Below are 12,789 nucleotides of genomic sequence, written 5' to 3' on the forward strand. Positions count from 1 at the left end.
TACTAAACAAGCTTTAGTTGTAAAATCTATGTGATGCATGTATAATCTAAACCTATAGAAAATTAACTCTCAAGAAATAATCTATCTGGGCTCTTTTCAGAAACAAATGCAGACTTTCTACACAGCAAAAATAAAATAGCTCGCTGTTAAGCCTGTCACTCTAACAACGAGTTGTTTAAACAGTTGCTTAAAAAGTTTAAGCAGTTGTTTAAAAAGCCTTAACAAAAGTTGTTAAAGTGATGGGCTTAAACAACATGCTTAAATTTTTAAACAGCGTTTTTACAGTGTATAGCTAGTTCACTATCAGCCAATCAAATCAAGTCATTTCAGTAGCTTATTACACAGTTAAATTTGTTAATTTGTTATGTGAGGGTTAACTGTATTCCCTTTCGTCACAATTTCCTGTAGCATTTAATACCTATACTTCTTAGAAGTATATAGCATAATGTGGATTTTATTGTATTCTTTGAAAATACTGTGCCTTATACACATACAGTGTAGTAGTGCATAGTTATCGTTTATGATTTGCTTTGCATATATACATCTACTGTATACCTGTAAGTGTAGAGAATACTTTTTAATGCAGAAAATTATGATAGCGGTCTTTGTGGTTAGATCAAGTATTAGAGGAAAGAAAGAAACAGCTTTTAAAAGCTATGGGGAGAATGCGATGGTTAAATGCGATTGGCATAAAATCTGATTAAACCCCATATTGCTTCTGTAAGAGAAGAACAGGAAAATTGTACTTCTGGAAATTGTCATTCACATTCAATTCTAGTGTAAAATGAAGTGTTTATAATCCGCTTTTGATATATGTGCAGCACTAGTGAATGCAGAAAACATTTAAACTTAATACAGACAATTTTTGTAATAATTTGCTTTTTTGTAAGTCATAAAAAGAGATAAAGAAAAAATAACATAAAAACTGCTTCTTTCGACTGTCAAATTTCAAATAATCATTTGTTTGAAGATACGTGTATTTAAAAATTATCAATCCACCACATGATGATAATAGTTAGAGTTGTGTTTTTTGTGTTTTGTGCAGTTCTTAAGGCCTGGTCACACCGCCCGAGCGTTGTTGGAGCGGTCGTGGAGTGGAGAGGAAAAAATCATCACCGCTCGCTATTGTTCACCATTTTCGATTTCAATTTTTTTTCCTTCGATTTTCCCCCAATTTTGTGAGCGAAATTCGACCCTCTCTCCCTACCGTTCCACGACCGCTCCAACAACGCTCGGGCGGTGTGACCAGGCCTTTACTCCCATTCATTGTTTCTCTGTGCTTTTTCAGATTTAATGATTTTAGGTTTGATGTTTTAGTAATATATCACTCGGTTATTCATGAATTCTTTTGCCACTTCTTTTTTTCTGTTAAAAGTCCTTCTGTGCATCCATTTCTTCTCCAAATTATTTTTTTTGACAGGAAAAATACGTAATCAGATCATTTGTTGACATTCTTGTCATGTACACTCTTCAGTTTTACTTTCACTCTCTAAAAATGTGTGAAGTTCAGAGCATTTTCTTCATAAAATCAGCCGTGTACACAACAATTTTATTCATTCTTTTCTTTATTCTTTTTACAATTTTCTCTTGTTTCCATTTGTATGGTTGAATTATGTATCATTTTAAATAATCATTTGTTAAAAGTGAATTATTCTATGATTAAAAAAATCAAGAAATAAACGACAGTTTTTATATTTTATTTACCACTCATAATGGCATTTAAAAAAATACAATTTCCTTGGTATTGTCACATAGAAACTTTAATTTTCTGAAGGTAGTTACTGTATATGAAAGAATTATCTCTGTTTTGCTTTACAGTTTTTTTTTTGTGTATGTGTTATGTCAGTTAAATTATGTCAAATTAGTGGAATTGAAATGTGTTAAAAAATGCAAAATATACAAATTTAATTGCTATACTCGTTGAAAATATAAGTTATACTTATTGCAAAATAGAAATGTCTAGGTGTAAAGCAGTCAATAATTAGCTTGGGTATAATTTCATGTAGTAAAAGCCATAGTCAACATTGCTAGAATTAACATTTTGAGCAAATTGGATTGATATTGTAATCAGGTTTGGGTTCTCAAAAAAAAAGGAAGAAAATAAGTATGAAAACCTACGTACTTCATACGTGTACATAAAAGTAATTAGTGACTCTGCAAAATGTGATGAAATTTATTTCTTAGGTTAGATTAAATTACTGAACAGAATAGCCTACATTCAAGCATCTCTAGTGATGTATGTAGTAGGTTACCCCTGTTTCTGTTGCAGGAGCTAGTAGTATTTAAAATGGAGTTTTGCTTCGCTGCATGGGTGATCATTTGCATCTGTATTAGGACTTGGACTGGAACGACTAGCATCTCATAAACACAGAGAGGGGAAGGGGTGGGGGATTATGGGGATGACAGTGGATGAGGCGATATGTGGGATTAATAATAGCTTGAGCCATGATCACGAGGCTTTTATTGATATTTCGTGAAATAATTTTTATGGTTATCTTATGTATAGATTTTTGGAGGGAGAGAGGGGGAGAGGGGAAGCAAATTAGTGGGGAGGGAGGGGGGGGGGCGTATTCTGCAGATTTTATGTAATGCATGATGCAGAGTCTGAAGTAGGAGACTAGTTTTTCTAATGTACTATGGCTGCTTTGACACAGATAAATGATTTAGAGTGTAGTCTCTAACCTTGATAAAGATATGGAATAATGTGTTGAAGTGTCAAATTTTAGTCTGTACTTGTCGACAATTTTTTTTTGGGGGGGGATGTGATGGAGAGGTATGGGGCAAATAGATATTGATAGAGTCATACCCCTTTCACAAACTCAATTATGCGTATAATATCCGCTTAATTTGGTCGTAAAATCGGAGAGGGACCAGAGTAATCCGCACTTTCTTGATGCTGCAATTATCCGCATAATAGCGGCATCGGGACCAGATTTTGACTTTATGAACGCATTTCAAAGTAATGTGGACAATAGCCATGGTGCGGTCACGAAAGGTCACCTTTTTCCAACACAACCCCATCGGAGGGGGCGTGTGCAGTTGCCATGTCAATTGCCTTTTTCAGGTCGGGTGCTCATAAAAGATAGTGCATATTATTTTCGGAGTTGGTGAATGCAATTTTTATTGAATTATCTGCATTAATTACTCTTAGGCGGATAATTGGAGGATGGGTTTGTGAAAGGGGTAACAATTAGAAAGGCCAGGGCTTATAACTCTGCTTCATCGAGTGATAAATTCATAGTAATAAATTGCAAAAATGTAGACAGTCTGATAATGTAGACTAGGTGCTTGAAACAGTACCCCACATGACTTTGTAAATCTCCCATGATCCTTCACCCCACAGAGAGGTCAAATGTCATCCCATTAGGTAGCTAATTGGAGAAGGTCGTATGACCTTTTCAGGACATTGAAGCTTGTGTCAATAAATAGATTTGTGTTGCTCATAGAATAGTTGTAAAATATTCATTATTTCACTGTTTGTTGCATTTATTATCGCTTTATTTGTATGTCTTTGATATGTCTTGTGCACTTTTGTTGATGTTTATTAATGGGATTTAAGGTGCTTAATCTGTTCAATAGATAATTTGTGTAGAGTGGACTAAAAGCATAATATGTGTTCTAAATTGTGTTTGTCGTCCACATTTACTGCATACATGTAGTATTTCTGTTTAAATCTTTCAATCCTTTCAATATGATGGAATTACAGTGGCAAACATGAAGAGAGAATCAGTTGCTTTAACATTTAGGCCCTACATGTATACCATGTTAAAGTAAAAAAAAAAAAAAAAACAGAAAATAACAAAAAAAAAGCAACAATCAAAACTAAGACAGATTAAAGTTAAAAAATGCTTTGAAGTATTTTTTTTTCATTGTGAAGTTTAGTAGGTAAGATGTTTAATTGCAGCTGTAAATACATGAGTATGAATAGAATATGATCACAATATAGATGAAATACAATCAAAAGTAGCAACATAATGATACACCAAGAGTGCTGATATTTGTGATTTTCTATCTTAACTTAGTATTTTATCATTAAAACCTGTATCTCATTGTTTGATATTTGTAGGCTGGTGGGAGCAATAATCAGCAATCGTCCACCTCAGCCCATTTGCCCGTGTATACAGCCACGGAGGGGCAACACGCATCGGCTTCGGATCACACGAATATGAACGAAGAATTCCAGCCTATTCCAGAAGAGGTAATGCAAGGATCAGGATAGGGAATTTGGAGAGGGTTACGAGATGTAGATTATAAAGTAGACTGGTAGAGATTTTTTTTTTGACTGGTAGAGATTTCTTGTTACATATTAGAAATATTCAAGCGGTTTCGCACCTTCTTTCTTGATACTTGGTAAATATTCACCATTTTTCTGACGACCCGAATTGTGAAATCGGATATCTTTTAGTGGAATCCTGCGCATATTTGATTGTTGCATGTTTTTTGAGCTGTTAAAACTACTTTTTAGAAGTCTTCTTTTAGGCAGGAATTTAGTTATGTGGTGATTTTTCAATTACAAATTAATTAGCAACAAAATTAATCTGTCTCTTGCTCAGATTTACATGTAGTTTCATAGTTTTTGCTCTTAATCTATAATATTTGTTTTTCTTTATTAAATCTTAGTAATTAGATATGACTCTTTGCATTAAGGAATACTGCTTTTTGTAAGGAGAGAAAAATGTTTTCCTTTATGCTCACAATGCATGCATTGAAGTACTGCATGCTTTGGTGAGCACCAGTTCTTCGCAGTTCACGTTTCGATCTTCGCATTGTTCGTTTCTCATTTCTCGTACAGAAAAAGAATGTAAAAGCTACTGATGTGAAACGGCCTTGGGTTAGTTGTTGCTACATTGCCATCTTTTCTCTGCCAAGCCCCTTTCTCACTTTGCTCTGAAATCCACTGAAACACCCTTCCATGGCAATGCTGTAATCTCACATTTAAGATACTCATAGTCTGCTATGCACTCATTGACATAGGTCACGTCATTCGGAAGTTCACAACCACTGATACCCAGGGATGCCACTTTTCAGATTAAAGTCTAAATTCAGACATTTTAAACTTTGCTTTGCCAGAGAAAACACCCTTTTTCATGTAGGAAAGGGGTCATTCTAGATTTTTAGACTTTTTTTATCAAACCTACATGGCATCCCCGATAACAAATTTCATGAAAAGGCCATAAATCAACTTTTTTGTTGAACATTATGAACTTTCTGACATCGCAACCTTTTGCTTCTTTCCTCCAAAAATTTATGACTGAAAAAAGTCAACTGCATATTCATCTTATTGGCAATCACTTATCGTAAATTTGTGGTGACGTGACCAATCTTTGAGCGTACCTGAGGGCTCCCATAGCATCTTGAATGTTGGATGATTCCAAGAGCATGCACATTGATGGGGGTTCTGCTGTTCCCACTGCCACAATATTTCTTTGTGTATTCCTGCATGTAGTGCACAACACTTCATTCTCAAGAGATTTGCACCATGCAGATACTGATAAATCAACATAAATATGAAAATGGGTACATACAGTATGATGTGAATTCATATAAATTGTGGCAGTGGGACATGGGTTTGCTGTGCTTTTATCACAAATCACATTCTTGTATCTGTGGGAGTGTTTCATTGAAGCAAATAGTGATTTTCATCAACTTTCTTGCTCTGAGCCAATCAGAAGCAAGGATTTCAGTAGCTTGTAACAATACTTGGTGAAAATCATTATCTCTTCCATGAAATGCTCCCCCTGTGACTCTCTATGTGTCTCTGCCAATGTTTTGTTTTGTCTGCTTGTCTGTATTGTCTGTCTTGTCCTATGTCTTCTTGTCCTGTCCTCTTGTCCTATGTTTGCATAGCTTTTTACTTGTTTTTCTTTCCAAACTTCTCTCTAGTTCTTTCTCATTGTTTCTACCTCTCATTTGGTATGTATCTGTTTGCTTCCTGTAAAGTTATAGTTTTGTCCCTCCTTTTTTCCATCGCCACTCTGTCTTTTCTCCTTTTTCTCTTGCTTCTTCTCTTTTCTACTCTTTGCCCCTTCCTTTTCATTCTCTCTACTTTTTATTCCCTCCCTTTTATTTTCTCTATTTTTCTTCTTTATTTCTACCAGCTATTTCTTTTTTCTTCTTTTTGTATTCTCTACCCATTCATTCTGTAGCATTATCTGTAATAATCATATCTTTCTCTGTCTTTAGATCTCTTTCATTCTCTGTACTCCTTTGACTTTCTTGTTCTGATGAAGTATTTTCTCAATCTCTGTGTCTCCGTCCTTTTTGTTTGCCTTCTTTTCTGAGCCTGTTCTTGAATTTGATATCTCTTTTTGCCTGAGTGCCTTTTGAAGTTTCTATCTCTCTACTTGATGGTTTACAATTTTCTTGATAATAAAAAACAAATATTTCTTCAGTAAAAGTATTTTTATAATAATTACACTAAAATATCTATTTTCTTTCAAAGTATTTCCATTGTCTTTGACTTACTGCATCTCACTATTTAAAAACATACTCTCAATGGTGTCGGGCAAAGCATACATGTACATCAAATCAAAACCACAGTTGCCTAATGCACTGTTCAATAATAAATCGGCAGATGAGATATATTGGCTGCAAATCACAAATGTAACCCCCACACTTTTACTTCAGAGAGAGCCGATCATTTTTGAGTGATGTTTGATTTATTTTCCTCATTGAAATTTAGGACAAATGAAACTAAAAAATGAGAGTGATCAGAGTGATATATGTGTCTGCTTTTTGTGAAAACCATTTTTACCAATTTTTGTTTCAAATTATGCTTTTGGAAAATGGCTCAGGAGCATGATTTTGTGCTTACAGTGTCTTTTGAATTTTTTAGAGATTTATTTCAAATCTTATATTGAGCTCACAAAAGAGAGAATGAAATATACAAAACGGATGCATAATTTTTCAGGACAGATTCAGACTTTCTAACAAAGTGACATAGACAATAATTATGTAGGTCTTGATGCACTTGTGTCTATGCAGAGCAGTAATGATACAGAATTTTACATGGTCTCAATGATGTATTTATGAAACAACCACGTTCTTCTTTCACTTGGTTGTTGAGTATGTTTTACATATGCTTTACCTTTAGTACTTTCAGGACTAGTACTTTCAATTTAAATTTTCATGTCTGTGCCAAGTATTAGAGACTGAAATATGATTTTTGTTCATGGTTTAAAGGTATCGTTTTTTTTCCTTCAAAAAGTACCATATGTGCTCCAAGGATTTTCTTTGCTCGAGAGTGTTAGGATAAACTGTCAGAAGTGACACCCTATTTGGATAGTTTTCCAATTACAAGCACCTGATAATAGTCACACTATGATACAATGATAATCACATAACATTGCTGAGTATATGCCATTGATGGTACCAGAAACATAATACTTTAAAAATTAAATTTATGCATATTTGTTCAGTAATATCACTGAAAAAATGATATACTATTGCTCTAAAAACATTGGTTTTTGTCTCACCTGCGAAGCAAAGTGAGACTATAGGCGCCGCTTTTCCGACGGCGGCGGTGGCGGCGGCGGCGGCGGCGTCAACATCAAATCTTAACCTGAGGTTAAGTTTTTGAAATGATGTCATAACTTAGAAAGTATATGGACCTAGTTCATAAAACTTGGCCATAAGGTTAATCAAGTATTACTGAACATCCTATTAGAGTTTCATGTCACATGACCAAGGTCAAAGGTCATTTAGGGTCAATGAACTTAGACCATGTTGGAGGAATCAACATCGAAATCTTAACCTGAGGTTAAGTTTTTGAAATGTCATCATAACTTAGAAAATATATGGACCTAGTTCATGAAACTTGGACATAAGGTTAATCAAGTATCACTGAACATCCTGCATGAGTTTCACGTCACATGACCAAGGTCAAAGGTCATTTAGGGTCAATGAACTTTGGCCGAATTGGGGATATCTGTTGAATTCCCATCATAACTTTGAAAGTTTATGGATCTGATTAATGAAACTTGGACATAATAGTAATCAAGCATCACTGAACATTTTGTGCAAGTTTCAGGTCTCATGATTAAGGTCAAAGGTCATTTAGGGTCAATGAACTTTGGCCGAATCGGGGGTATCTGTTGAATTACCATCATAACTTTGAAAGTTTATTGGTCTAGTTCATTGAACTTGGACATTAGAGTAATCAAGTATCACTGAACATCCTGTGCTCATTTCAGGTCACATGACCATGGTCAAAGGTCAATGAACTTTGGCCGAATTGGGTGTATCCGTTGAATTACCATCATAACTTTGAATGTTTATGGATCTGATTCATGAAACTTGTACATAAGAGTAATCAAGTATCACTGAACATCCTGTGCGAGTTTCAGGTCACATGATCAAGGTCAAAGGTCATGTAAGGTCAATGAACTTTGGCCATGTTGGGGTTTTTTGTTGAATAACCATCATATCTCTGTAAGTTTATTGGTCTAGTTCATAAAAAGTGGTCTAGTTCATTAAACTTGGACATAAGAGTAACCATGTATCACTGAACATCTTGTGCGAGTTAGAGTAGTATTCATAGTCAGCACTGCTGCTATATTGAACCGCGTGATGCAGGTGAGACGGCCAGAGGCATTCCACTTGTTTTTTTTTTTGGGGGGGGTAAATATTGAAAGCTGAATACAACCATATCACTTTATCACAAACACAATTCACATTTTTTTTCCAAGTAAGCAACATCTGTACTTTCTTTGTTATAATTGAAATGGTGAACTATTTGATGGTGTTTTTCCTAACCATCGTCAGCTACTATCATGACATAATGACATCCAGCAATATATTCATTAGATTCAAATAAATACATTTAGACAGACAAACAAACAACTTATAATACATAACTAACTTGATCTTACTCTCTGACTATTTGAAAGTTTTTTATTAACTCGTTAGAGACTGGCTAAATGTATTGGTTTTCTTAACTACTAACATTTTTACTAACTTTGATATTAAATCACTTGATATTTTACTGCTGCCTTAAATCTATTGCATCATAAGGAAATGGCATGCAAAGTATATCAATCCTTTGATGAGAAATTAACTTGCTTATATTTGTTATAAAAAAACTACTAATAATTTAACGGTAGTATGTATAAATTATGTAATAGATGAGCCCATGTAATGAAAATAAGATATCCCCTGTAAGAAATTTTTGTGAAATTTTTCAACTCAAAAAGTTTATATCACATATTGAGACTGTGGTGTAGTTTATTGCTAAATGCTGTCTAAAACATGTATGAAATAAAACATGAAGCAATTAGACTAAATCTCTTTATTATCAATGGCTCTATTACCATGTTCATCAGATAACATGAAAGAAACATTAGCTACTGAAAGAGAATGCTTATAAAATATCAGAGAATGATTTTCCTGATATAGCATTGCAATTTGCTCCACATTTTTCAAAGACTACCACACATAGTCTTATGTATAGCATATTTTTCCATAGGACTGTACAGTACTTAGTTGAGAGCTTTTCTCTTATGACCAAAAATGCTATTCAAATTTGTAAAGTTAACTTATTCCCTGGTTATATGTTTTCCCATCCCTTCATTCCATAATACTTATCCGTTTCACCTAAGTGTTTATTTTTATGTCTGGTTGCATTCAATTATATAACCCTGTTGCTTTTCATTGCAGTTGAACTTCTTCATTACTTACAATTTGTGAGACTATTAATTCTTGTTCATTCTGTATCTAACATTCTTGTAATTTGTAGCTAACATTACAAAAAAAAAGTATACAAAGTATATGTATTGTGGCTCACAACTTGGGCAACATATGTGGTGTATTTAACTCATGCAGCTAACCAAATGAATTATCAATACACTTTTTAATTCCATATTTATTGAATAGTTTGTGTTTCATGCATTTGTTTTTAATTCATGAATTAAAATATTCTGGATTGATCAGGGCATTCTGGGCCTTTGTGGAAGAAAAACGAAGTGTTTATTTATCAACGGTCAGTTAAAAACTACTTCACCAAATAAAAAAACCAATGAACATATACATTTTATGCTTTAACAACAAATCTTCAGCATTTATATACAGGAAAAAGATATATAAAGAAAAATCACTATGTCATTAAATGAGAGCTCAAACAAGGGTGAAGTCATATCTACATTAAACTTACCTTTGATACATGTAAATCCATAATTGCCTATGTCAAAGTATTGATATAATTTGCCTCTGTAGTCAAACAGACTTTTTGTCTAAAGAGATTTTAGACAGAGTTGCCTGCAACTTAACTGAATAACAAACAAAATTTAGTTCTCAGTGGCCTGTTGAAAATCAAATGTGACTTGATTTTCAACCAATCAATGATGCTTTTGAATTTAAGTTGGTTTAAAATTCAACCCTTTCTGCAATACTTTTGAGATTTGAGATTGTATGTTACCCAAAATGTATTACTTATATTTGATGGAGTAATTTGTCATCTGTAGGGATGATCATTAAAATAAATGAAACTTTTTCTTGTTCAAAATTTTGGGTAAACGTCTCCTGTGGACTATCTAAAGCCGAGTGAACCTGCAAACTGGTGCTGCCTGTTGTCTTGCAATCACTGGATCAAAGATTGGTGACACTGTCTGGTTTCTATTTTGGTGTTGGTCTTTTCTTGGAAGGATTTTTACACCCAAATCAGCACAACACCAGGTGTTGAGCTATCAATGTATTGTAATTTGGCTCCTGTATGGAAACTTATGTTAGGTGTTGGTGTATTAAAAGCCAATGCAATCTGAACTGCTTCTGACACCATAACCAGCACTAACACCAACACCATAGTTGAAGTCTCCCCAATGTACATGTAAACCTTTTCCAGAAATGCAACATTTGTTCCTGCGATAATTGCTCCTCCACAAATTCCTCTCAGGGTATAAGGTATAAAGGCTTGAGGTTGTGATGGAATTCTTAGTTCAGAACTTCAGAATGACCTGAGGATTAGGATTATGGTTGGGGTTAGGTTTGAAATTGGGGGCCTGTGTGTGGAAGTTTGGAAGGAGCAATTGGCGCATAAGCAATCGTCCCAGGAGCTATCGTCCCAGGAGCAATTGTCCTTGGAGCAATTGTCCCTGGAGCAATTGTCCCAGGAACAATTGTCCCAGGAGCAATTGTCCCAGGAGCAATTGTCCCAGGAGCAATTGTCCCAGGAGCAATTGTCCCTGGAGCAATTGTCCCAGGAGCAATTGTCCCTCGAGCAGTTGTCCCAGGAGCAATTATCCCTGGAGCAATTTTCCCAGCAGCAATTGTCCCTCGAGCAATTGTCCCAGGAGCAATTGTCCCAGGAGCAATTGTCCCAGGAGCAATTGTCACAGGATCAAATGTCAGGGAACCATACATCCAGTACCCTAATAATACTTAGTACTTATACAGCATTTTTCCCATAAGGCCCAAAGCGCTTACAATGAAAATGAAAATTGCATGTGGAATTAATCCTTTCCATCCGTTACTCCTTATCTCTTACATAAACTTCACCGACGACACAGTTACCGCAAGGAATAAGCCACCACAGACAGAGAAGTAGTCCGGAGACGTTCACCCGGATCAACAACCAATCGCCTACAGCAGGGGTCAAGAGGAACAACTCGGACGCACAGGCCAAGGAGGTAGCCAGGCAGAAGGTCAGAGACGGCAAGGTCAACGTGGTTGAGCCACTCAACAGGGACAAGAAACAGAAGAAGGACATTGAGGCAATAGGAAGGGTAAGAATGAAGGAAGTTATGTAACGTTAACCTCAATACAAGACCTAGTGACTTTGATCCATGCAAGCCTTGTATGTGAGTTGCGGGTGACTTTTTTCGCTACACGCAGGTCGCCCGTAATGACAGTATCTTGCACGTATCTCACAGGCAGTTGCCCACAGGAGCGCACTGATTTGCACGCAGAAAAGTTTTGAACATGCTCATAACTTTCTTGCGTTCAAGTTGAGGGCAATCAAGCGCAATTCACCCGCAAAGCTTGCACGGAAAGATGTGACAGACCTTTATAACAATATAAGTTTTGCATGTGATGTCATAAGCTCATAGTGCCCTCCTTTAGAGGCTATGTAGGAATGTGTGTAATTGGAGTTGTTAGTGATGTACCATCTGCAGCATCATCAACATATATGCAAGGCAATGGATTTAGCCTCTAAGATGGTGGCTCGATGATGTCAATGAATAAGGTCAATTGATGTTTTGACAAGACAAAGAGCTAGGGAGTCAGATCATTGCTCACACATATGGCTTTTCCCAAAAAATTATTTCTAATTGGGATTTCAGTCTGTATTGTGGAGAGTACATTGTGAAAGCCATCTACATGTATATACCTTACTGAAAATCTGTGGGGTGTCTTTAACCCCTCTCATAATTGGTGGTGCGACTGCTTACAACCGTTGTAATTCTGTACAACATATATTGTGACCAAATGATGGCAAACGATCGCAAGAACAATTGTGAAAGCCCTGTTAAAGCAGAAATCCCCTAGCAGCTTTGCTGCACCCCCATATGAGGATTAGCAGTGTAGATGCTTGTTGGATTCCTTTGTATAAGATGTTTCTGTTGTATGAGAAATCTGGAATTACAGAAATAAAATCCAGAATTAAATCCAGTACGTTTAGTTTGTTTGCTGATGTTCAGGTTTTCTTTTGTATTGCAAACCTCTGAAGTGGCCATAAAGATGAAGAAAATGACATTAACGCTTTCTTTGAGCCAAGACCTAATTTCTGGCTCGCCCTTGTAATTTTTTTTTTCTGTGACAGTTTCTATGACTTAAAGGTGCCATAGCTACCAGGTTGAA

General features: G+C 35.6%; 1 protein-coding gene across 11 annotated transcripts in view; it reads left to right on the plus strand.

Annotated features, from left to right (window-relative positions):
* Positions 1-12,789, plus strand: part of LOC121420408 (rho guanine nucleotide exchange factor 12-like) — a 101,506-nt gene that overhangs the window by 26,966 nt on the left and 61,751 nt on the right. For 10 of the 11 annotated variants that reach the window (XM_041615026.1, XM_041615027.1, XM_041615028.1 and 7 more), the window contains 3 exons: positions 4,067-4,198; positions 4,793-4,831; positions 11,499-11,714. In XM_041615026.1, the coding sequence (XP_041470960.1) occupies positions 4,067-4,198; positions 4,793-4,831; positions 11,499-11,714 (387 nt within the window). The remainder of the gene's footprint in view (positions 1-4,066; positions 4,199-4,792; positions 4,832-11,498; positions 11,715-12,789) is intronic. The other variant, XM_041615033.1, reaches the window with a different exon arrangement.

The sequence above is a fragment of the Lytechinus variegatus genome, chromosome 8 (assembly GCF_018143015.1).
Source record: "Lytechinus variegatus isolate NC3 chromosome 8, Lvar_3.0, whole genome shotgun sequence".
Taxonomy (NCBI): domain Eukaryota; kingdom Metazoa; phylum Echinodermata; class Echinoidea; order Temnopleuroida; family Toxopneustidae; genus Lytechinus; species Lytechinus variegatus.